Source organism: Hemiscyllium ocellatum, chromosome 22 (genome assembly GCF_020745735.1).
Source record: "Hemiscyllium ocellatum isolate sHemOce1 chromosome 22, sHemOce1.pat.X.cur, whole genome shotgun sequence".
NCBI lineage: Eukaryota > Metazoa > Chordata > Chondrichthyes > Orectolobiformes > Hemiscylliidae > Hemiscyllium > Hemiscyllium ocellatum.
The window spans coordinates 16,931,081-16,954,441 of NC_083422.1; the positions used below are offsets into that span (position 1 = coordinate 16,931,081).

Below are 23,361 nucleotides of genomic sequence, written 5' to 3' on the forward strand. Positions count from 1 at the left end.
CTAAAAATGGCACAAAACTAAAGGAAACCAGATAGCAAGACAAAAAAAAGTGAAAAGCCCTAAGCAATGGTTAAAAGTGGCAGATGAGGCAAGCCAAATTGAGCGAGATGATTAAATATACATTTTAGGCATCGAATCTATGTCCTTTCACTGTTCCTAGTGTGAAATAGTTTCAATTGTCATCCCAGAAATTGTTACAGGCCTTGATCAATCTAAACAGATCATACAAAAGTGGAGCAAGGTTTACCTCAACGCCAACAGATTTTTACATCATAAACTTGGAGTGGCCTGTTTACCTACTCCTGAAATTTAAGGCATCTGCCTGCTCTTCCTAATATTTAGAATTAGCAGACATACTTTTTCACTGGAAGACTTCAAAGATAACTTATCAGTAACAACCAAGCAGACGGATTTTTTTTATAATATGCAAAGTCAATGAAGCCTAACAACCAACCAATTAATAAATAACCCATTGTGGACAGTGTGACACCAAGATGAGCAAATATCCTATCAACACAGCATCGATGGAAACTATTTACAATAGCAGTGGAGTACATGAAGTATGAACCCAGAATTAGCACCTGGATTGAGACCCTACTTTGTTCAGCATCATTCGAACAGTTATAGCGCAACAGAAGGTAACTTGGTCACTTGACATGTCTGTGTCAGCTGTCCGATAGACCAATTCAGCCAGTTACGTTGCCTCACCCCTTTCCTATATCCCTGCATAATTTTCTCTTTGGGTATTTACTTAGTAGCTTTTTTAAAAAGATTGATTGTATTGGACTTCATGATGCTCACTTGATGCTACTCACTTCATGCTTAAGAGTCAGTTCTACTCTTCACATCCAGAAATTTAAACTTATTGGTTTTGACGCAGCCATAATTATCTACTTTCAATTTACTGTTGAGTCTATAAAACAGATGTACTTAGAGATGTCTTAAATTACAGATGTCTACTTTTAATGTACTTTTTTGAAGCTGTTCTGTAACTGTTGTTTTTAGAAAAACAAGCTATACCAATTTTGGAATCAAAAATTGTTTCCGGAGTTCATATAAATAGCTTGTAAATCTGCCTCAGATGAACCAAATTACTTTTCTTCTCTTGATTTTATTAGTATTGCACCCATACAAGACTATAAACCCATCTTTCAATGGAACGACATGGGGTAATTATTTAAGGGGAATGATAGTAAAAAAAATAATAATTGCTTGTCCTCATTAACACTACTTGAGACGGAACAAAGATAAACGCACATTTTTTATTCATTTGTAGGATTGCTGGCTGACCAGCATTTATTGCACATCCCTAGTTGCCCTTGAGAAAGTGGCAATGAGCTCTTTTCTTGAACTGCTGCAGTCCAACTACTGTGGGTTGATCCACAGTGCTGCACGAGGTGGAATTCCAAGGTTTTGACCCAGTGACATTGAAGGAACAGCAATATATCAGGATGGTGAGTGGCTTGGAGGGAAACTTGAAGGTCGTGGTGTTTTCATGTATCTACTGCCCAAATGGAAGCAGACTTGGTTTGGAATGTGATGTCTAAGGATCTTCGTTGAATTTCTACAGTGCATCTTGTAGATAGCATACACTGCTGTTACTGAGCATGGCAATGAAGGAAGTGAATGCTTCAGGGTGTGATGCAAATCAAGCAGGCTGCTTCGTGTGGATGCTGTAAAGCTTCTTCAGAGTTGTTGGAGCTGCACCCAATCAAGTAAGCGGAGATTACTGGACAGGTTTTGGGGAGTCAGGAGTTCAGTTACCCATTGCATGACTCCTAGCGTCTGACCTGCTTTTGTAATGACTCTGTTTATGTGGTGAGTCCAACTGAGTGACTGGTCAATAGTAATCCCCAAGGATGTTAGATGGATTAGCCATGGGAAATGCAGGGTTACAGGGATAGGATAGGGGTTGGGATGCTCTTTGGAGGCTCAGTGTGGACTCAATGGGTCAAATGGCATGCTGCCATTCTGCAGGAATTTTACGACACTACTTTGCCTCTGTGCCCACTCAGTAATTTTCCTCAATCGTTGAATTAAAAAAAAGGAAAGATTTTGTTCCATTGACTTTGTCCACATGCCTCAGGATTATTTGGAGATCTTTTCAAACAAGACAGAAGTTCCAACTTCCTCAAAACCTCATTTGAAACTGGAACTATTTTCATAAGTTTCCTCTGCATTTTCATCAATACATTCACATCCATGATAAGGTGTGGCACCCAGGACTGTACACAATACTCCACGAGGCCTAACTAATGTCTTATAAAAGTTCAGCATAATTCTTTGTCCTATTCACTATGCACATATAAAACGAGCATGCAGTGTCTTCAGTTTTACCAACTTCAGTGACTTATGCACATAAACTAGAATGTTCTGCTCCTCGCACCATTTATTCTATAGTACACCTTCATGTTCCCTCTACCAAAAATGTATCACGCTGCATGTAACATCATCTGCCACTGATTAGCCCACTCAATCATCTGGTCAATACCTTTTTGTACTCTTACACCACCTTGCTGAATTAACAATGCTTCCAAGACTTTGAATCATCTGCAAACTTGGAAAGTGTCCACTGCACACCAAGATCTAGATCATTAAGTATACAATCAGGAAAATCAAAGCTCCCAAAATTGATCCATAACAAACTACCACAAAGCTTCAAGTCAGAAAATTAACCATTAGCAATGAGAGCGTTCTATCCTTCAGTCAATTTTGTGTTCAAGTCTTTTAAATATTTAATTTACTCAGATATTGTAGCAAATTGTGTGAATCAATTTGGCAGCTTTTAATCATACTTCAATTGCATTGATCCCCCTAGACAGCAAGGATAATAAACAGTAACTTTGAGTAACCAAAGTAGTTTTATTGGTTTTCTACCAAATGTAAGTTAAAACTGTCACAAAATGTAATAAAGACTACTCATCCAAGCTTAAAAACACACACTCAAACATGATTATATTTAACTTGCAATGGAAACCACATTATATTGGTCACTTACATGTGTAAATGAAAAGCATTGAGCGAATTGGCCAATTCCTCGATCGCTGCATCTGGAACCCAAGGAAATTCGTGGTGGCTTTAGGATCACACTAGTCGAGTTTTCTATCGATACACAGTTCTAAAAGAAGCACATGTTTGACAGATCAGCATAACTTTTAACAAAATCAATCTACGTTAAAAATTCTGCTCCCAAAGTAATTTAGATAACTAGCCTGAGATTCATTTTGTGCAACTTCAGCTTCCGTAAAAGGTCTGATACGAAGATGAACACACATATGATCCTTTGAACCCAAACATTTTTGCTGAACAGTCTGTCAAAAACAAATAGTTCAACAAATCAACACAAACTCCATACATTTTCAAACTCTACATGTGAAGGAAAAAATGCACAGATCTAGTAAAGATGAAGGAGTAGCAGCAGCAATTCACATCCAAGTCAGGACATGCGCAATTCAATTGGAACTGCACTTTTTTTTAATTGAGCAGGATTTAATCATAATCTTGAACATGAATAGTAGTAGGCAGAGTTGGAGATCTTGTGATGCAATAGGTAGTGTTCCTGCCTCTGAACCAGAGGCACCAGGTTCAATTTCACTCAAAATGATTAATTAGGAAGAAAGGAGTGTTTATAAAATAGCCAAATGGATTGAGTTTAAACATGTAAATATTTCTAAAGCATGCCAATAGCATGTGGAAAGAGTAGGAGGCTTTTCTGGACAGCCAGTCTCTAACATCCCTTCTACAACTCCAGACACAAAAAGTGAAAGATGTTTATATTTCTACAGCAACTCTGACTCTTCAATTGGTGGGTCTGACTAGCACCATCAAAACAGGCTGGGGTGGATACCCGATGTTTGAATGCAAATCAACCAATTGCAAAAGAGACATACTTGGTTTCCTACAAGTGTCATATGAAGTCCAGATAAATTACTTGCCACATTAGGCCAAGCTCAAATGGTGACGGGATCTTGCTGCAAACAACCAAATTCTATTATATGTACCCTGTATTGCTAATCAACCTGTTTGGACAGGTTTTGTGACAAACCTCCAGGTTAAGCAGAACTTGAATTTGGAGCTTCTGGGCCACAGGCAACAACATTATCACTGCCATAAAACCAGTCCTTTTAAAATTCCAGTCAATGCTGCTCTGAAATTTAAACCCATGTCTCAAAAGCATGAGGCTGGATCCCTGTATTTTCAAACAAATTAAGTTAACAATGTGTCAATATCTGCCCCCCCCCCCCAAATTCTATTACATACTTACATGTGATGTATTTTTGTTTACTTCCTGGCAAAGTTCAACAATCAAATCCTTTCTAATTTCTTGAAAATCCTCTGCAACAGGTATATCCTGTTCATCATTCACAGCTCCTTGTGGTTGTATAAATGACAATTTAGAGTTTATTATAGGCTCCATTCTGCCAAGAAAAGAAAAGAAAATGTTGGCAAAAAGAAATGCAATTGTATTTATAACCTCAGGGAACTTTCAACTGAAGAAGTTGTGAACAAAATGTAAAAAGGTTAGATGCAACGCGCCAAAAGACTACTTTCCACAACTGTTAATCAACATTACAAGAAAAAAGGTTGGCTGGTCATTATCACATTCTTGAGTTTAAACTAGCTATTGCATTTCCCAAATGCTGCAAAGTACTCCATTGGCCACAAAATGCTTCACTTCCTTTAAAAACATTTTTGTAATCAACTTATTCAGAGATGCTATTACATACGTTTGGAGCAGTTGAGGCTTGAACATGGGTCTCTTAGCCCAGATGTAGGGACACCACAAGAGGGCCTCCATAAAATGCTTTGAAATGGCTGGTGATAAATGGAAAAAGGCAGGATGTATAATAGCAAGCCTCCATTTATCTATGTGATCTATTAGGATTTTGAAGTTTCCACCTTCTCAAACTGTGTCCTTGCTAGAGGTGTAACAACACACAGATTAAACCCATCAGTTGTCGCCATCAAAGAGAAAGCAGCCCTATGGCCTCTGGGACTATGACAACTTTACCATTACCTTATTGTACTTACACAATAAACTCACTAAGTTAAAAAAAAAACGAACTTCAGATGCTGGAAATCAAAGAATAACTCAGCAGGTCGGGTAGCATCTGGGGAGAGAAAGTAGAGTTAATCCAGTTTGGATCCAGTGATCTATCTTCAGAACCGTAAAATACTGTTCAGTTCTAAAGAAGGGTCACTTAATGCTGATTTCTCTCCACAGCTATTCATTCCTATAAGTTTTTCCAGCAATTTGTTTTTGTCACGAGATTGCAAACAAGTTTGCAAATGATATTTCAGATTCCACTGACAGCTGGAGTAGCATGGGTTCAAGTTCCTTGTGCTTCTGAAGGGTGTTGTTACATCTGAACAGGTTGATTAGAAAATGTCATGTGTACTCAAGTATGAGGTACAAGAGAACAGAGAAAGTGTATCATATCACCACAAATGGCACTATCTTTAAGTACAAAATACCCTAGGTGCAAAAATCTTAGTTACAAAAACTAATAAAGAAATAAAGAAAAGTTAATAATTTCAGCACCACAATCTTCTAAGCATAAAAGAGTAGAAAAAGTAAAGAAATAACGTTAAAATGTCAAACATTACAATCATTTCTTGAGTCGGGGGCCCGCAGATCCGCCAAGGTGGGCTTCCCCAAGAGGGTTCATTCTCTACTCCCCCTTCTAAACTGGGCAAGCTTTCACCTGCGCTGGGTTAAGTTCCACTCAGGCATTCCTGGCTTCACTGCAGCTCACAAGGCTTTGGCCCAGACTGCCACTGACCACTAGCCGTCATGGCTGACCACCACTGCTGCCATCCAGATTTGCCCTGTGCTCCAGCCACTGCCATGCTTCATTGCTGCTACTGCCTCCGGTTTCACAAATGCTCGAGGTCCACACTGGGCCTACTATCCTCCATGCTGGCCTCACTTGAGGTCTGCCGTTGATGTCACCCGAGCTCAAGAGGTAAATGAAGAAAAGGAAAATAGAAGGAAAACAAGAGAAAGAAAATAAAATCAATTGGAATCAATGGGTTCCGGTTTAGGAACCCACTCCGCCACTATCTTGCAGGGATGAACTAGCATGGGATATGCAGGGTTACAGGGATAGTGTAGGACACATGTCTGGATACCCTTTGGAAAGTCAGTGTGGACTTGACAGGGTGAACAGCCTGCTTCCATGCTGTAGGAATTCTACGGTTCTGAGAAAAATAATGAGGAAAGAGAGGAAAAGACCAACCATTGTCACTTACTATAGCCAGGAGAAAGTGAGGACTGCAGATGCTGGAGACCAGAGTTGAAAAGTGTGGTGCTCGAAAAACACAGCAAGGGCTTATGCCCGAAACGTCGATTCTCCTGCTCCTCGGATGCTACCTGGCCTGCTGTGTTTATCCAGCACCACACTTACTATAGCCAGCCAGGGTCTATAAATCCGCAGCAAATAACTCATCACCTAAAGTACAACGCTAGAATCTCAGAACAATCCCCAGTTTGCTAAATCAGTACAGCTCCAACAACCATAAAGAAGCTCTGACCACAAAGACAAAACAGCTCACATGAATGGAATCTCATCTGCAACCATTCACTGTACAAGACGGACTGCAGAAATTCACCAAAACTTCTTGGAGAGCACCTTCTAAACTTATCATCACTACCATCTGGAAGGACAAGGACAGTAGATACATGGCAATGCAAGATCACTTCCAAACCACTCACCATTCTGACTTTAAATGGGATTGCTATTTGTTCTGTGCTACTGTTTTAAGAACCTGCAACTCCAATTGTCTTACCCCAAACAGTATGGAGTGCGTGTATCTACAGAAAATGGACAAAGCCAGTGAAGCTCATATCCCACAAATAAACTTTGAAAATCCAAACCAGCATCAGTGTTCCAAATTCTCCAAGCACTCAAGAATCCTAATCAATGGGGTTAGGGAAGGTACATATAAGGCACATGCTGATGTCGAGCTTTTGTCTTCCAAATAGCAAGTCTCCTTATATGTCTGAGTAAAATATCTCATTTTCTGCAGATTAATTTCCCATACATTACTCTGCTGCAACAAATTGAATTCCAATGTCTGAAGCTTGCTGTTCATAGGTTTTGGTTAGACACATGCTAGATTAAGTAGTTTTCCATCCATTTGATTAATAAAACTGCATTCCAACAGACAGAACAGAGCAAATAGGAAAAAAAAAATCAAAGAGGAACTACGCCAATAACACAACTTTACTTGACACCTGCTGTAACCTCAAGACAGGTCTCTGATGGACCCATTGCCAATTCTTTTTCAGAAGCCAACTTTACTTCAGCAGAATCATCTGGAATATCTCACATTTTACAAAGTTGAAGGCTGTTGTCAAGTTGAAAAAGTATTGAGAAGTTGGCATCAGCAATTTTCTTGTAGGTTATGGCTGTGATTATCCTGTCAACTATACCTCTTGATGGCCAAACCTGTTTTCAATACATGTAATCAATCAATCGGTCTGTTCAGTTTTGCCGTAATGATTATACCTTCAATGGACAGCCGGAAGATGAACAAATTTTCACAGTTGGATTTGTCCAATCACTTGAAGATTGTCACAATCGTGCTGACACTGACATGACTCAAGACTTCCACTTCACTCCAGATCGGCAAAACCTGATACATATTTTACCGAGTGGACGCTGAAAACGTGGAACTTGCCACAAGAAACCCATGCAACTCCTTATGAATGGCTTATGCATGAAATGTTAATTCTCCTGCTCCGGATGCTGCCTGACCGGCTGTGCTTTTCCAGCACCACACACTTCAACTCTGATCTCCAGCATCTGTAATCCTCACTTTCTCCATCCAACTAGCAAAGTTGCCCCTTTAGAGGGAAACTAGATAAATACATGGAGAGGACCAAAACAGTGTACAGAAAATAAGTTTCCAGAACACTAGCACAAGTTGTGCAAAAACTACCCAAGTGCATATCAAAAGTTTTTCAAGAATGCTGGTCGAGAAATTATCATCAGACAAATGAACGAATATCTCCTCGATCTTGTCCAATTCACAGGATCCTTTACATTTTAATTTTAAAAAATAGTCATTATAGTCATAATATAGATGTGTCGGTGTTGGACTGCAATGGACAGATTTTTTTGTTTAAAAAAAATCACACAACACCAGGTTATGGTGCAACAGGTGTATTTGAAGGCACAAACTTTCGGAGCGCTGCTACTTCGCCAGGTAGCTGGTACGGCAAAATTATAAGGACACAGTATTTATAGTAAATTCTGCATCCCATGATCCTGCCCCACTAACTACCTGACGAAGGTGCAGCGCTCCGAAAGCTTGTACTTCCAAATAAACCTGTTGGATTACAACCTGGTGTCGTGTGATTTCTAACATTATAATCACGCTGCAGAGGGCAGACCAAATGATGTTGACAGTTTGCAAGAAGAGAGTTCAGAGTATAACGGTATTACGTATTAATTTGTCTGTGTCCAGAGACACCAGTGCACTCTACTCAGCGGAAAGGAAGAACCTGGTCTACGACGACCGTGCAGAATGGCACTTATTACCTCAGCTCAGGAGTGACCGGCCTACGTTTCATATGGACTCAGTTACGATGCCTTTCACACAGACAAACAAACACAGAGCACCAGGACTGGGGCTATGGTCCCTCTCAGACGCATAGATCAGCAGAACTTAGTTGTGATGTCTTTCACACAAGTAAACACTAACCTCCAAAACTCGATTATACATCACAGATTGAACCAAGCAGCTCCAATGGTCGCCACCGCCGCGCGCGCACTCCGAGACTAACGTTCCTGCCGCGCGCTCTGGTTGTTTTCAAATCCCACCAATGGCGAGCTGGCAGTCTCGCGGAGCATCACGGGTAGTGGGCGGTGCAGTTGCACGAGGGCTCCTGCGGCCCTGGGACATCATTGTGAGTTGACAAAATGAGGGGAAAGTGTTTCCTCCGTGTTGTTAATTGTAAGGCTAGCCAAGCTAATCGGAAGAAACGCGGATAGGAGTCAGGGAATGATAGTTTGATGATCTAGCTTAGCTTGAGTTTGCTTTGATGAAAGGTCGGCGTCCAGAGGCTTTAACCCCGTTTCTGTCTCTTCACAGAGGCTGCACTTCATAGCCTGCATTTTCTGTTTTTTTTGTTGTTTTCTGAGGTCATCTTTGATTTAAAGTGGGGCCTAGAGCCGACGGTGGCTTTGAGCGAGGTGCTGTGGGCGTAAACATTAACCTTTCAAGCCGCAGGAAGAGCAAACGTTCCCCTTCACGTTGTGAAAGCATGGCGCTTTTTGTAGATTTAAACATCGTTAACACCACGGACAGAAAAAGATTGCAAAGTCTAATAGAAACAGCGGCGCACCGTGAGTATTGTTTCTTCTTAAATCACGTTGCACTTTCACTCATTAGAAGTATGGACTTCATTAGAAGTTTTTAAATGCTCTTTAATGTCACATTAAATTGCCCTCTTACTCTTTAGGGGATTTGCACACCGCATTGAGTGAATTGCATAGGATTTAGTGTTAGTTCCCCACCTGGACATTATTGTCAGAGTTAATTTTATACACAACGCAACTCTTCAGACGCAGCAAAATTGGAGTCAATGCGGATTAGAAGGAAAACTCTCCACAATGTCAAAATATCTTCGTCACAAAAGATGATTAAAGTTTTTATGGGCTAATCATCTCCGTCTCAGGAGATCACTGCGAAATTTCCTTGGGGTATCGTATAATCTCTTCATAGATTTTTTGAAGCAGGTAGGATTTCCATTGAATCTCTACAGTGTGGAAATAGGCCATTCAACGCAAGTTCACACTGACCCTCCAAACGACATCACCCACAGACTATCCTTTATTTTGAACCGTAAATTTCCCATCGCTTACACATCTAACCAATACATCTCTGGGGCAATTTAACATGGCCAGTCCACCTTGCCCATCTTTGGACTCTGGGAGGAAACCCACACAGACACACAATGTGCAAACTGCGCACAATCACTCAAGAGTGGAATCGAGCCTGGATCCCTGGCTCTGAGGCAGCAGTGCTAACGGCTCAGTGCTGCTGTTATATATATATATTTTGCATCCCATGTTTAATAATGAATATAGGTGCACGCAATTCCTGGGTTGCAAGCAGGTTCTGAACCTGAATCTATTTGCAAGTTGATTTGTCCTACATTGTGTCCCAACTTGAGCACGATGTAAAGCAACCGTTCCTAAGTACAGGAAATGTTTGTTTGTTGGGTCTTTGGAATTACATCCCTGTAAGGGATCGCGTTTGTAAGTACGCTAATTTGTAAGTCAGACATTCTTAAATTGGAGATCCCCTGTATTCTGAGTTTAGTATCTTATCTGGGTGATGCTAGTTGAGTTATTGCACTAAAATTGAAACACAAATGATATCAACTGTAGCCATTTCAATTATTGCAAACTTTACATACGTTCAAGACTTGCGCTTGGGTATCCTGGCCGAGTTGGAGCAGTATTACTGCGCCACCAGAACGCTGTGTTCCTCACGTTATAGTCTGGATATTATCAAATACGATGAATTGTTGTTGATCTCAGTAGCTCAATGCCATTGTTTCCGTCAGTGACAGTGTGTGAGAATCTCTTATGATAACTTTCTCTAACTTTCTTTGAACTCTCTCAACTGTTGGGTTTTGTAGTGCAGTTTTTAATCAGTTCAGAGATGCATGACACACCTGGACTAAGCAGACCTTGAACCCAAATCCTTTGGCCAAGCAGTATGGATGTTCTCATCCTGCCACAAGAACTGTGACTGTCCCTAAGTGTTGTTTTATTTTTATTTTAACCTATATTTCTAATCAGTTTGTTCAGAAATGTTATTGCACATATTGAAGCAGGTGGGACTTAAAACCAATGCTTTTTTTGTCCAGTGGTAGGGATACTATCACTGCACGAGAAGGTCTCTGACTGTTCCTAAGGATAGAAACCTAAATCCAATCATTTGCAGCTGTTTCATCAATATAAGTTTAGAATAAGGATGTTTGCTGATTGCAGTATTTATAACCGTCCTTGACTCTTCATGTACTGAATCAGTTCATTTCTTTTTATTGGTCTTTACGTGTCTTAACTTGGTCCAGAGTCGAGTATTCCACCTTTATTGACATCCCCAAATTCTGTTGGTGTTTTTTGTCATTGATGTGATCCAGAAAGTTGATGGAATCTTTCACTATGCAGTCACAGACTATGGTTTATCCTAACTTGGATTCCAAATCCACTTTGTTATTGTTGTGGTGTAACAGCTCAGGCTTGATTAGCACTGGAGGCTTTGCATTTTGCTTTGCTCTTTCTTGTAACCACTTCTGTGCCAATTTCTTATACTCCTTTTTTCTATTTTTTTGTGGAAGTCCATGTTTTTTATCCTATATCCTGGTGTCATCTGCAGGAAACGTGGACAACATTCAGGCTTGGCTGATGAGTGGAAAACAACACAAGTGTCTGTATTTCAAACAAGAGAATCCAAATTTCTCTCCATGACATCCAATGGTAATACCATCACTAGAACTGCCCGCTTCCATTGACCAGAAACTCAGCTGGATCAGACACTTAACTATTTTAGTTGATTTAAAGAGAAAGTTAGAAACTGTGGATTCCTGCAATGAGTAACATTTCCTGACTTCTCAAAGCCTGATGGCTATCTTCAAGACACAATTGAGGACTCTGATGAAATGCTGTCAACTTTCCTGGGTAAATCCACTTCCAATAACATTCAAGAAGCATGCCTACCATGCTCGAAAAACAAATATGCCTTACTTAGGTCCTTTATCAACCAATTTAAACAGTTCACCCCATCCAGTAATGTGCAGTGGTAGCAATGTGTACCATGCCCCCTTTTTTGCTGCATAAATATATGAAAGAAAGAAGCACTCACCTTTTCTGTGTACGTGTGTTACTGTTTAATTTTTTTCGTTCAAAAATCGAGGATGCTCAAGAGGCCAAAACAATTTATTTTTTCTACCAAAACATCCCTTCTCAATGCTGAATGTTATTGAAATAGATTTCCCTGTGTAGCTGTGGAGTGTTATTTACTTTTTTTATAAAATGATGTGCAGGTGCAGGGTTAGACTGGGGTGGACAAAGCTTAAAAATCACACAATGTCAGGTTGTAGTCCAACAGGTTTATTTGGAAGTACAAGCTTTCAGAGCACTGCTCCTTCATCAAGTAGCTGTGGAATAGAATCAAGAAGAGACAATTTATAGTGAAGGAGCAGCACTCCAAAAGCTAGTACTTCCAAATAAAGCTGTTGGACTATAACCTGGTGTTGTGATTTTTAACTTAGTTATAGAATCATAGAGTATGGAAAGAGACCTTTTGGTCCAACCACACTATGCTGACCGTCATCCCAAACTAAACTCGTCCTACCTGTATGCATTTGGCCCATATCCATCCAAATATTTTTTATTCATGTACTTATCTAAATATCGTTTTAAATGGTGTAACTATACCCACACCACCACTTTCTCTAGAAGTTCATTCCTCACATGAACCACCCTGTTGGAAAAACCTTTAAAAATTGACCCTCTTGTCTCTTTTAAATCTTTCTCCTCTCACCTCAAAAATATACCTCCTAGTCTTGAAATTCCCAACCCTAGGGAAAAGACACTCACTTCCATAATTTTATAAACCTCTATAAGGTTACCTTTCAACCTTGTACACTGCAGTGAAAAGATTCCCAACCTATTTAGCCTCTATTATAACTCAACTCCTTCATTCCTGGCAACATTTTAGTAAATGCAATTTGAGAGAAGATTTGTAGCTCAAGTTGTAGATCAGGTTGTAGGTTTGCTTGCTGAGCTGGTACGTTTGTTCTTAGATGTTTTGTCACCATGCTAGGTAACATCATCAGTGAGCCTCTGATGAAGTGCTGGGGTTCTGTCCCATTCACTATTTGTCTTGGTCTGATGTGGTGGGTGATATCACTTTCGTTTCTTTTTCTGAAAATTTGGTAAATGGGGTCCACATCGATATGTTTGTTAATGGAGTTCTGGTTTGAATGCCAGGCCTATAAGAATTCCCGTGTGTGTCTTGTTTAGCCTGTCCCAGGATGGATGTATTGATGAGCAGAATATATGAGCACCAACTCACCACCAAAAGACATGATAATCTCACTAGTATCCATACACAAACAAAGAGGGATGCCAGGTCAAGTGGGACAATACATCCATTCTGGGACAGGCTAAACAAAGACATGCATGGGAATTCCTAGAGGCCTGGCATTCAAACATCCATTAACAAACCCATCGATTTGGACCCCATTTACCAAACTCCGAAAAAGAACCAGAAGTGATATCACCCACAACAGATCGGCACACCCTCACAGTAAATGGAACAGAACACCAGCACTTCAGAGGCTCACTGATGTTACCGAGCGTGGTGACAAATCGTCGGAGAACAATTTTATCAGCTCACAGTGAGCAAAGGTACAGCCTGATCCTGATAAATTTCTTCTGAACCCTCTCCAGCTTAATAGTATCCTTCTTACAACAGAGTGACGAGAACTGGAAACCGTACTGCAGAAGAGGCCTCACCAACCTCTTGTGCGACCTCAACATGATGTCCCAACTCCTGTACTCGGAAGTCTGAGCAATGAATGCAAGCGTGCTGAATACCTTCTTAACACTTTATCTACATGTGAGGCAAACTTCAAAGAATTATGTACCTGAACCCAGAGGTCTCTCTGTTCTACAACACTGCCCAAGGCCTTAATTTTAATTGTACAACTCCTGTCCTTATTTATTTTACCAAAATGTAAATGGTCACATTTATCCAAATTAAAGTCCAACTGCAACTCCTTAATTGATCAAGATTATCTTTTGTAATCTTGTCTTTTTCACAGTACTACCAATTTTGGTGTCATCTGCAAACTTGCTAAATATGCCTTCTATATCTGAGCTAAATTATTTATATGACAAACAACACATATGACCTCTGGTCATCAAGAGGCCCTACTCTCTCTAGTTGCTCTCTTTCTCTTAATGTACTTATAGAATCTCTTTGGATTATCCTTAACCTTACTTGCGAAGGCTATTTCATATCCTCTCTTTGCCTTCCTGATCTCCCTTTTTAGAATGCCTCAACAATTTTTTTTAATGCTGTTGAAGATATTAATTTAAACACAATTGTTTATATCTAATGTACGATTCTTTTTTATTCTCGACTAGAAACTCTAATCTAAGTTTGTGAGAAGATTTGTAGCAAGGGTGCTTGTTGTTGTGGTTCTGTTCGCCGAGCTCAGAGTTTTTGTTGCAAACGTTCAAACCAGTATAAATGCCGGAGGAATCAGCACAGAAGCGCTTCACAGGAGGCTCCCAAGCACTGAGGATGTCACCTAGAAAGGGGACAAAACATTTGCAACAAAAACTCCCAGCTTGGCGAACAGAACCACAACAGAAACTCCAATATATTTATTCATCCATTGTTCACTAATCTTACCAATCTTACCTTTCACTCTTAACAGGAACATAATGATTCTGAACTCTCTTATAGGGCTTTTGAAAGCCTCCCACTTATTACATGAGCCCTTATCTGCAAACCATCAACTCCAAACAATTTTTGAAACTTCCTATCTCATACCATTAACGTTTGCCTTAATCCATTTAAAAACTCCTCAAATTTCTATGGAAGGCTTATCCTTTTCCACAACAATTTTTAAAGCAAATAGAATTACGATCACTGGACCCAGCGTTCCCCTATTATCATTTCAGTCACTTGCCCTGCCTCATTTCCCAACAGAAGGTTAAATTTAACTCCTCCTCTAGTAGGAGTATTTACATATTGATGATTTAAAAACAATTTCTTGAATACACATTCTTTATCATCCAAACTATTAACACTGTGTGGTAGTCCCAGACAATGTTGGAAAATTAAAATCATCTACTATTACAATCTTATTATTCTTACATATATTTAATCTTACATATATTTAATTTATATAATTAAAGATTAATTCTTCATCTTTCTACATTTTGTTCCTCAATTTCCCTTTGACTATTACGTGGTCAACTTCATCAAGATGATCATTCCTTTTTTCTTTCTAATTTCAGCCATATGTTTAATTGCACAGGTTTTCAGAAACACCTTCTTTAATTTCAGCAGTCATGGAGTCTCACAACACGGCAACAGACCCTTCCGTCTAATCAGTCCATATCAAGCATAATACCAATATAAACTAGTCCCATGTGCGTGCTCCAGGTCTCTATCCCTCCAGACCTTTCCTATTCATGTATCTATCCAAATGTCTTTAAATGTTGAAATTGTATCCTCATCCACGATTTTCTCAAAGTTCATTCCACACGCAAACTACCCTAGTGTAAAAACTTCATGGCTTTTTAAAATCTCTCTCCTCTCTCACATTTAAAATTTTCCTAGGGAGACAATCACTACCATTTAATTCTTTCCATACCCCTCTATTTTATAAACTTCTTCTATAAGGTCACCTCAACCTACTAAGCTCCAGTGGGTAAAAAAGACCCAGCCTTTCTTTACAACTCAAACTTTCCTAACCCAGCAATATCCTGATAAATCTCTTCTGACCCCCTCTAGTTTAATAATATCCTACTTCTAACTGGGCGACCAGAACTGGACCCTGTGTATTCCAGAGGAGCCCCCGCCAATGACCTGTATAACCGCAACATGATTTCTCAACTTGTATACCCAAAGGACTGAGCATTGATGGCAAGCGTGCTAAACACCTTTTTTTAACCACCTCATCTTTTCCTTAATCAAAAACCCACTCTGCCTCCCCTTTTGCCTTTCTTTTGATCCTTCCTATAACATCTGAAATCCAGAAAATTAAGCTCCCAGTCCTGTCCAACCCTCAGCCAAGTTTCTACAATAGTTATGATGTCCCAGTTCCCAAACATGCCCTGAGTTCATTAGTCCTACCTGTAAGAGTACTTGCATTGAAATAAATACGATTTAATTCTTCAGAGTTATTTTGTTCTCAGACTTTGAATCTGAAGGGCAGACAATACAAAACCATCTTTCTGTTTACTTCGTTGTTAAACTTTAGTTGTTATTACCTTGATTGCTGCTATTCTAAAGTACTTCAGGGCTGGATTTGACAAATATATTCACATTGTGTATTAAATGAGGAGCTGGTTAAATAATGAGAAGTGGTGTTTACTATTCATTACTCTTAATTGAAGTAATGATCTGCTTATACTTTTAAGCACAACAATGCAATTTATTTACTTCTGAGACTTGTCCCATGAGCAGTTGTTCTTTCCTTTGTCACTTTTTTGCAGCTGTTTTCAGCTGCGTAAGTACTCCCATGCTACCTTTTACCCTCACTAAATCCATTTCTATGAGTAAGCTTTCAATTTTTTACCTCCTAATTTGAATTCTGACAATGTTATTAATTTGAAATGTTAACTCCTTCTGTTCTGCATATGCTATCTTACTGAGTGTTTCGAGCAGTTTCTGCTCTTATTCCAGCTTTCAACATCAAAGTGCTTTGTTTTTGTTTGGCTTGACTTCTACATTTTTAATTGCACGTGAAAAGCAGGATACAAACATTTACTGCATTACAGCCACTTGTTTTTGGGTGAGAATGTAAAGTGCAGTTTATTAAACCTGGAGATCAATACTACTTCCCATTGGCGGTTTATGTTTCAAAGACCTGACTGATCTCATAATTGTCTTTTGAACCTGGATATATAGTACTACAGACAAGACAGTATAAAAGCATTAGAATTATGGTACACACAACTATTTCTTCAGATCAAGGTTTGAGTTGTGAATACTGAAGTTGGCAGTTCTGAACTGATACCAGGAAAAGAAATGATATCAGTCAGTGAAATTTCACAGATAAACACAGATTGAAGGACTTATACCTAATTGTATATGCTACCAGAATTAAAAACCGTGAATTCTGGAGAAATTACATTGGTCTGGCAGCATTTGGAGAGAGAAACTGTTATCATTTCATGTCACTTATATTTTAATGCTGCAAAATCTGAAATGTTTCCATTTATTTTATTTCAAATTTTTCATTTGCAGTATTTTGATTGTTTATCTGTTTCTGCTTTGTTACTACATAACCAATGGTATATTTTCTGTTCTCTAGTTGGTTATTCAACAGTTGCACTTAATCATGTGGTTGAGCTTCAAGGAAAAAGGCAGGTATGGAAGCTTTGTTAATGTCTAAAATTCTTCAGGTGGCTTCTATAGCCTAAATCATTATTTGTATCTATCTAAACGTTTAATATCTATCATCTGTCTTCAGGCATAGTGATTTTAGGATCCTAGTTTGATTCATTTTGAAAATAAATCAGAAATCACTGAATAGTAGTCTACCAAAAGTAACCAATATCCATGGGGTAAAGTTGGCACTACGTCTACACGTTATTGTTTGTGTTGCCATAAAACAAGAGTAAAATACAGTACGGGGGGGGGGAGTAATTATATTTTATGGCAGTTATAAAATTTATAACTATTCCCAAATTATGTTTTGAAATATTTGTAAAATTTATACATTGTTTTGCCCACTCCTCTTTGATCACTCTCTTAAAAAATATTCCTGCATACTGTTGGCTACATACTAGTTGTAAAACAGATGTCCACCTGATGAATTAATTGTTTTCTCTTTCCACAGATTTTGCCCGATCTGAGTATTTCCAGTACTTTCAGTTTGCGGTATTAAAATTAAATACATCGACAGTGTTTTGACTTTGTATTCTGAAATTCGGAAATAACAGCAATCTACCCTGCCATGTCTTGTTTTTGCATTTTGTAAATTAAAAGCAGTACATCTTTCAGGAATCAGACCAAACATCTCAGACACAGTTCACAGTTGGTACCAAAACTCAATAACCACCATTGCATTAACCATCCTATCAATAACTGGGACACTTTTTCCACATCCTGTCTTTTGAATACTATTGTTGAAAGTAAACCAAACTATCAAATGTAGAATTCCAGCCACAAAATGTTCCAGCCATAAGTGTCTGAGCCCCCTTCACAACTAGTAACTTCTCTTCTGGTTTCTTACTGCTGAATGACAGTAATTATTTTATTTCATGGGTTGAAAGTAAGTAAACGTTAGTACTAACGCTTACAAATGATTTGTATTTTGAAATTGCATTGCTGTATAAAATTTTATTGCTGTGAATACTTTATATGTTAGAATGGATTATTTTTGCTATTTCTACATTTTGGTCATCAGTGAAGCATCAGAAGAGCAACTCGTGTATTTGAATTTAATTCTCTTTCATTTAATGTCTATTGCAATAATAAAATGTTTTCCAGGAAATAGCTAAGCCAACATCTGTTTCAGAACTTTTCCCATCGCCACCTATTGTGCAGGTATGTACAAAATTTTGTACAATATGGTTTGATACAATTTATTTTCTCTAATTCTCACCATAGTCCAGTGACTTTCCAATGTTGTCATTCACAAACCATTCCAGTAGTTTAACAGAACTGCAGGCTACCTACCAGGCATTAAAGTTTCACCTCATAAAAAAACTTGACACGAGTAATAAGAAATACAGCATTGCTTTGATGAAACTATATTGTTGTTTACGTTTTATATTGACTCGTGCCACGTACAGGTGGTGATTTGGTTGTGTGGCAGCATGCAAGTGTTGGGAATGGTGATTTTGGCCTGAATCACTACAAAAACAGTATTTTTATTTTAGGTGGTTAATCACTGAACCTTGCTGAAAAGTGCAGGGTGAACAGGTGATTGACTTATACTTCCACTGTATCTATTAAATTCTCAGTTTCTGAGGAACAGATCATATAAATTACTATCTGAAATAGAACACAAAATGCTGGAATATTCAGTAGGTCAAGAAAGAAACAGTTTATGTTCCAGTTAACAACCTTTCATCAGAATTCATTTGAAATATCAGTTATAAATGTACGGATGTCAAAAGTTAGACATAATGTAGTTGAAAAGATTGATTAGAGTGGAAGTAGGATGTTTGAGGATAAAATTTTAACGTGATGGCCTAATTAAAACTTTACAACAGTCTACATTGCTTTTTTTTTATAAGTTAGTCATAATGCATTCTGAACATAAATTTTAAAATAGCCCTAATGATTGTGCCTACTTTTTTTTTCAGTAGGGTGGTTTAGTGCTGTTTCATATTACTTCCCCACACATTTTTTTAAACCTGAAGTGATGGGAAGTTAATGCTACAGAGAGACAAATGCATTTTACTGCGATTGTTAAAATGCAAAACTGGAAATCATTAACACTTCAGTTTAATAGAATTTCTCTTGAATAGGGGAGATCAAAACCAATTAAAATTGTGACCAGACTTACTGTGATTGTCTCTGATGCCTCTCACTGCAATGATCTGGTGAGTACAGATACTTCATTAGTATTCTTATGGAGATTTGATTTCTGGGATGTGTATTTTTTTCAAACTAATTAAAAGCTTATTTTGTACAATGCAGGAGAAAAGACATTGACACATAACCTTCTTAGTGTTGGTTGATAAAGGGAGTGAAGAGAAGCTGCATCATGTTTAGTATGATGGAATTTGACTAAGGGAAAGGAATTCCAGGATTCAGCCTTAAAAGAGCTTTTTGCTATTTTTTTAAACAACAGTAGCCCGAAAAGCAAAGTGTGGAGAGCTTGTAAGGTAATATCTTAATTGGTGAGAAGAGTGAAGCATGACAATGACGTTGTATATGAAAATGAAGATATGCATTAGAGTTTTAACTGCAATTGCAAAGGGAGGCAAAAGTCCACTGATTCAGAGAGCATAATTTTTATCACCCTTTAACTGAAGCAGTTTGCGACTGTCATTGTTAGAAGTAGTTGCAAAGAGCAGCTGTGAACTTAGGGTGAGGAGATTAGCCAAAAAAAGTAGAGCTGAGTATCTTTGTGTGTGAAGGTGGAAACCTACCCTATTAAATGACTTGATCAACTGAAGAGGATTCCAATTGGGTCGTTCAGTCACCAGTGAAACTGAAAACCAGATTAAGAACATTTGATTTTATCAACACAAAAGGTTCTACCCCTCAGTTGTCTATATTAACTGCCTGTAGATCTTGCCAAATTTGAGAGCGATTTGGCCTGATGTCAGGAAAATTATTGCTCTAAAAAGTAGAATTTAGCTCATTTTCAAATTATTTAAAGTTACTTTTAAAACATAAGATTCGTGCGTGTGTTAAAATACATTTTCCTGATAATTATTTTCAATTTGTATGTCTTGAGAACTGCAGAAATGTAAATATAGAGCCAATTTATTTTTTCACTCTGAACAACTTTAGGCAATGACCAGTCAGGTGCAGTATGGCATGAATATGAAAATGATATTTGCAATGTCGAAATTTAAAAGTCAGATTAACCATCCAAGGTTTTCATGGCCTGCTAGGAATCTTGCTGGTATGCAGCTCAGAGCATATTAGCGCACACAAATCTCATTATTACCTAACCTTGCCTTATTTTTATATAGTTTTCTCAGTCAGTGGAGGGAATCTAGATAGTAGCTAGAAACTAGATAATGAGATGGAATACCTGAATGTAACTCGCCAGTATCTTCTCTGGCTTTCAGAGCATTTCCCAACACCCCAGGCAGGCCTCATGGCCGATACCACCTGTATCCTCCAGAATTAGAGTGCCAGGTTTATCACATGATGGCTCATTTGAAACTCCGTCATACTACAGGTGAATACTGCATTTTTGAGTTCACTGACACTATACATTTGCTGACAGGCACCCACATCAATCATCAAAACACAGTACATCTCAGGACTCTTTGCTTGCTTACTTGGTGCTCACTCACTTTTGAAAGTGTGCTGTTGGAAAAGCGCAGCTGGTCAGGAGAGGAGCAGGAGAGTTGACGTTTCAAGCATCAGCTCACTTTGTATTTACCTCTGCTTACAGCATCTTTGTTTTACATTGCCTTTTAATGCATTCGGATAGATCGCCATCATGTTTGGCAGCAGTGAACAGTGGGGGGAGGGAGGGAGAGGGGCTGTAGTCAGTTGGGGGTTGACCTTTTGTCTCAGGAAGAGTGCTGAGGTGTCCCAAGGAAGTAAGCGGGAAGCGCAAAGAACAGGAGGGGTTAGTAGTTTTGGCCAGATGAAGTGTATTTCATTTAGGGAAGAACACTTACAGGATTAAGTGGTACCGAAGATGGAGTCTTGGTGAGAAGTGGGTGCAACCCAATAGAGTTCGTGAATGTTAGGTAGCGGAGAAATGATGCTTGCACGTGTGCACAAAAAGATCAGTCATTTTGCAGAATTGGTGTGCATTCTTCCAGTCCATGCATGCCATGCTAACCCAGGTGGCTACTTCAGACCAGTGTTTGAAATGGTACACAGTTGGGATTAAATATGATTGCCACAGTGTGAATGTCATTAGTTCTTGGTATTAGCAATCATCTCGCTGCTGCTGAGCATATGATAGTGTGAGAGCAGAGACATGGTGCATGTTTAATGTGATGAGAAATGTAAAATAACAGGGAAAAATTCCTAGGGCTCACGTTAGGGCACCCCTCCACCCTCCTGAAACTCCCTGAAATTTGTCACTTCACTTAATTCTTTGGAAAATTTAGTCCTTGTTCGTCTGCAAGGAAAGTATATTGACAGCTGTGCGCTAAACAAATGTCATCTAGTTGTATTTCTGTTTTACTTGCATTAAAGTTTCATTTAAACAAAATTAAATATTCTGAACTGACCATTAACACTCAATTTTGTTCCAGAGAACTACCTCCCCACACACCAGATTATATGACATTGTGGCTGTGTTACCAAAAACAGAGAAGTTGTTTCATGTAAGTGCAGAAGTTTGAAGCTAGAGTAATTAACAAATCGGTATACAACTGAAAATATTCTTGCTTTTATTTCCGTTTCTGTTTTAGGTATATTTTTTTTAATATGGCTTTTTTTAAAAAAAGAGACAACCAGAAGAACTCCACCTTTGAAAGAGATTATCTAATGCCTGTAATAGTTTTAATGAGAGTGCTTGCTGTTTTCCCTACTTTAACTTGTTGCACATCCCAGTCTGTTTTGTGATGAAGTCATTATACTTATGGTCAAGTTTTTCTGTGCTATTATGATTGGTGGTAATTTTAAAGTTTCCTACATACAGGAATGGCAAAATTGCTTTTTAAGAAGTTGAAAGGTGAAAATTGGAATTACAGACCAGTTAACCTAACATTGCTGGTGAGAAATTTAAAGTCTATAATCAAAGATGGAGTAATTAAACATCTTGAAAATTTTCAATTTATCGCAGATAGGTCGTGTCTAACAAACCTCATTGAACCTCCAGAAGGCATATGAAGTCCTATGTAAGAAACTGTTAGTTAAGGTAGAAGCCTATGGAATTGATGGAAAATAACTGATTTCCTAGCCACATCAGTAAAGTGACTGGTAACAAAGTATGGATAACGGGTAGATACTCAAATTGGCAGGGTGTGACCAATGAGGCCCTATAAGGGTCTATATTAGAGCCTGAATTATTCACGTTATTTATTAACACTTGGATAATGGCATAGGAAGTCATATATCCAATTTTGCTGACAGCATAAAGTTAGGTGGCACTGCAGACAGTGTAGATGATAGTATTAAATTCCAAAGGGATATTCAGAGACCAATTGAATGGGCAAAGCTGTGGCAGATGAAGTTAAAAGCAAGCAACTGTGAGGATATCTATCATAGACCAAAGAAGAATAGATGAGAGTACCCACTAGATAGTATGACATTAAATACAGTGGATGTCCAAAGAAACTTAGGGCTTCTAGTGCGTAGAGCTTTAAAACTGCTCCATAGTGCCTAGGGATGTGGAGGTTAGGTGGATGAGCCGCAGTAAATGTACAGTTATGGAAATAGGGAACCAGGTCTGGGTGGGATGATCTTTAGATGGTTGTTGTGGTTTTGATTGGCCAAATGGCCCCTTTCCACACTGTAGGGATTCTGTGAAAATGTCAGAGGTACAGAAAATGATCAAGAAAACTAATAATAGAATGCTGGCCTTTATCTGTAAAGGACTGGAGTACAAGGAAGCACATTAAACAAACTGTGTTATACATATTTGTGAGCAGATCTAGGCAGCACAGCTTAGATAAGGATATATTCCTTTAAGGAAGTACTGCCTAGCTTTAGAAGAATAATACTTCAGGGGTTAAGTTCTAAGAATTTATGCAGATTAGGCCTGTTTTTTTCTAGAATTGTTTTCTGAAGAAATGGAAAAGAAGTCTGATGAAGGCAGAGCAGTGATGTTATCTATATGGACTTCAGTAAGGTATTCAACTGGGTTCTGTGTGGTAGACTGGTTAGCAAGGTTAGATTACATGAAATACAGGGAGAACTAGCCACTCGGATACAAAATTGGCTCCAAGGCAGGAGACGGTGGTGATGGTGGGTTGCTTTTCGGACTGGAGGTCT

The 23,361-nt window shown here is 38.7% G+C and overlaps 2 protein-coding genes across 5 annotated transcripts in view; one reads left to right on the forward strand and one right to left on the reverse strand.

Moving 5' to 3' along the window:
* The window catches only part of LOC132826223 (kinesin-like protein KIF20B), a 112,890-nt gene extending 104,098 nt beyond the window's left edge, over nt 1-8,792 (reverse strand). For all 3 annotated transcript variants that reach the window (XM_060841902.1, XM_060841903.1, XM_060841901.1), the window contains exons 1-4: nt 8,710-8,792; nt 4,265-4,418; nt 3,213-3,311; nt 2,999-3,118 (exon numbers count right to left, since the gene is read on the reverse strand). In XM_060841902.1, coding sequence (XP_060697885.1) covers nt 2,999-3,118; nt 3,213-3,311; nt 4,265-4,417 — 372 coding nt within the window. In that variant the 5' untranslated portion in view covers nt 4,418; nt 8,710-8,792. The remainder of the gene's footprint in view (nt 1-2,998; nt 3,119-3,212; nt 3,312-4,264; nt 4,419-8,709) is intronic.
* Nucleotides 8,793-8,858: 66 nt separating this feature from the next.
* rpp30 (ribonuclease P/MRP 30 subunit) overlaps nt 8,859-23,361 on the forward strand; it is a 42,118-nt gene continuing 27,615 nt past the window's right edge. Inside the window, exons 1-6 of one of the 2 annotated variants that reach the window (XM_060842362.1) lie at nt 8,859-8,914; nt 9,100-9,353; nt 17,081-17,136; nt 18,262-18,318; nt 19,248-19,322; nt 21,678-21,749. In XM_060842362.1, coding sequence (XP_060698345.1) covers nt 9,272-9,353; nt 17,081-17,136; nt 18,262-18,318; nt 19,248-19,322; nt 21,678-21,749 — 342 coding nt within the window. In that variant the 5' untranslated portion in view covers nt 8,859-8,914; nt 9,100-9,271. Of the gene's footprint in view, nt 9,354-17,080; nt 17,137-18,261; nt 18,319-19,247; nt 19,323-21,677; nt 21,750-23,361 lie in introns of both variants that reach the window. The other variant, XM_060842361.1, reaches the window with a different exon arrangement.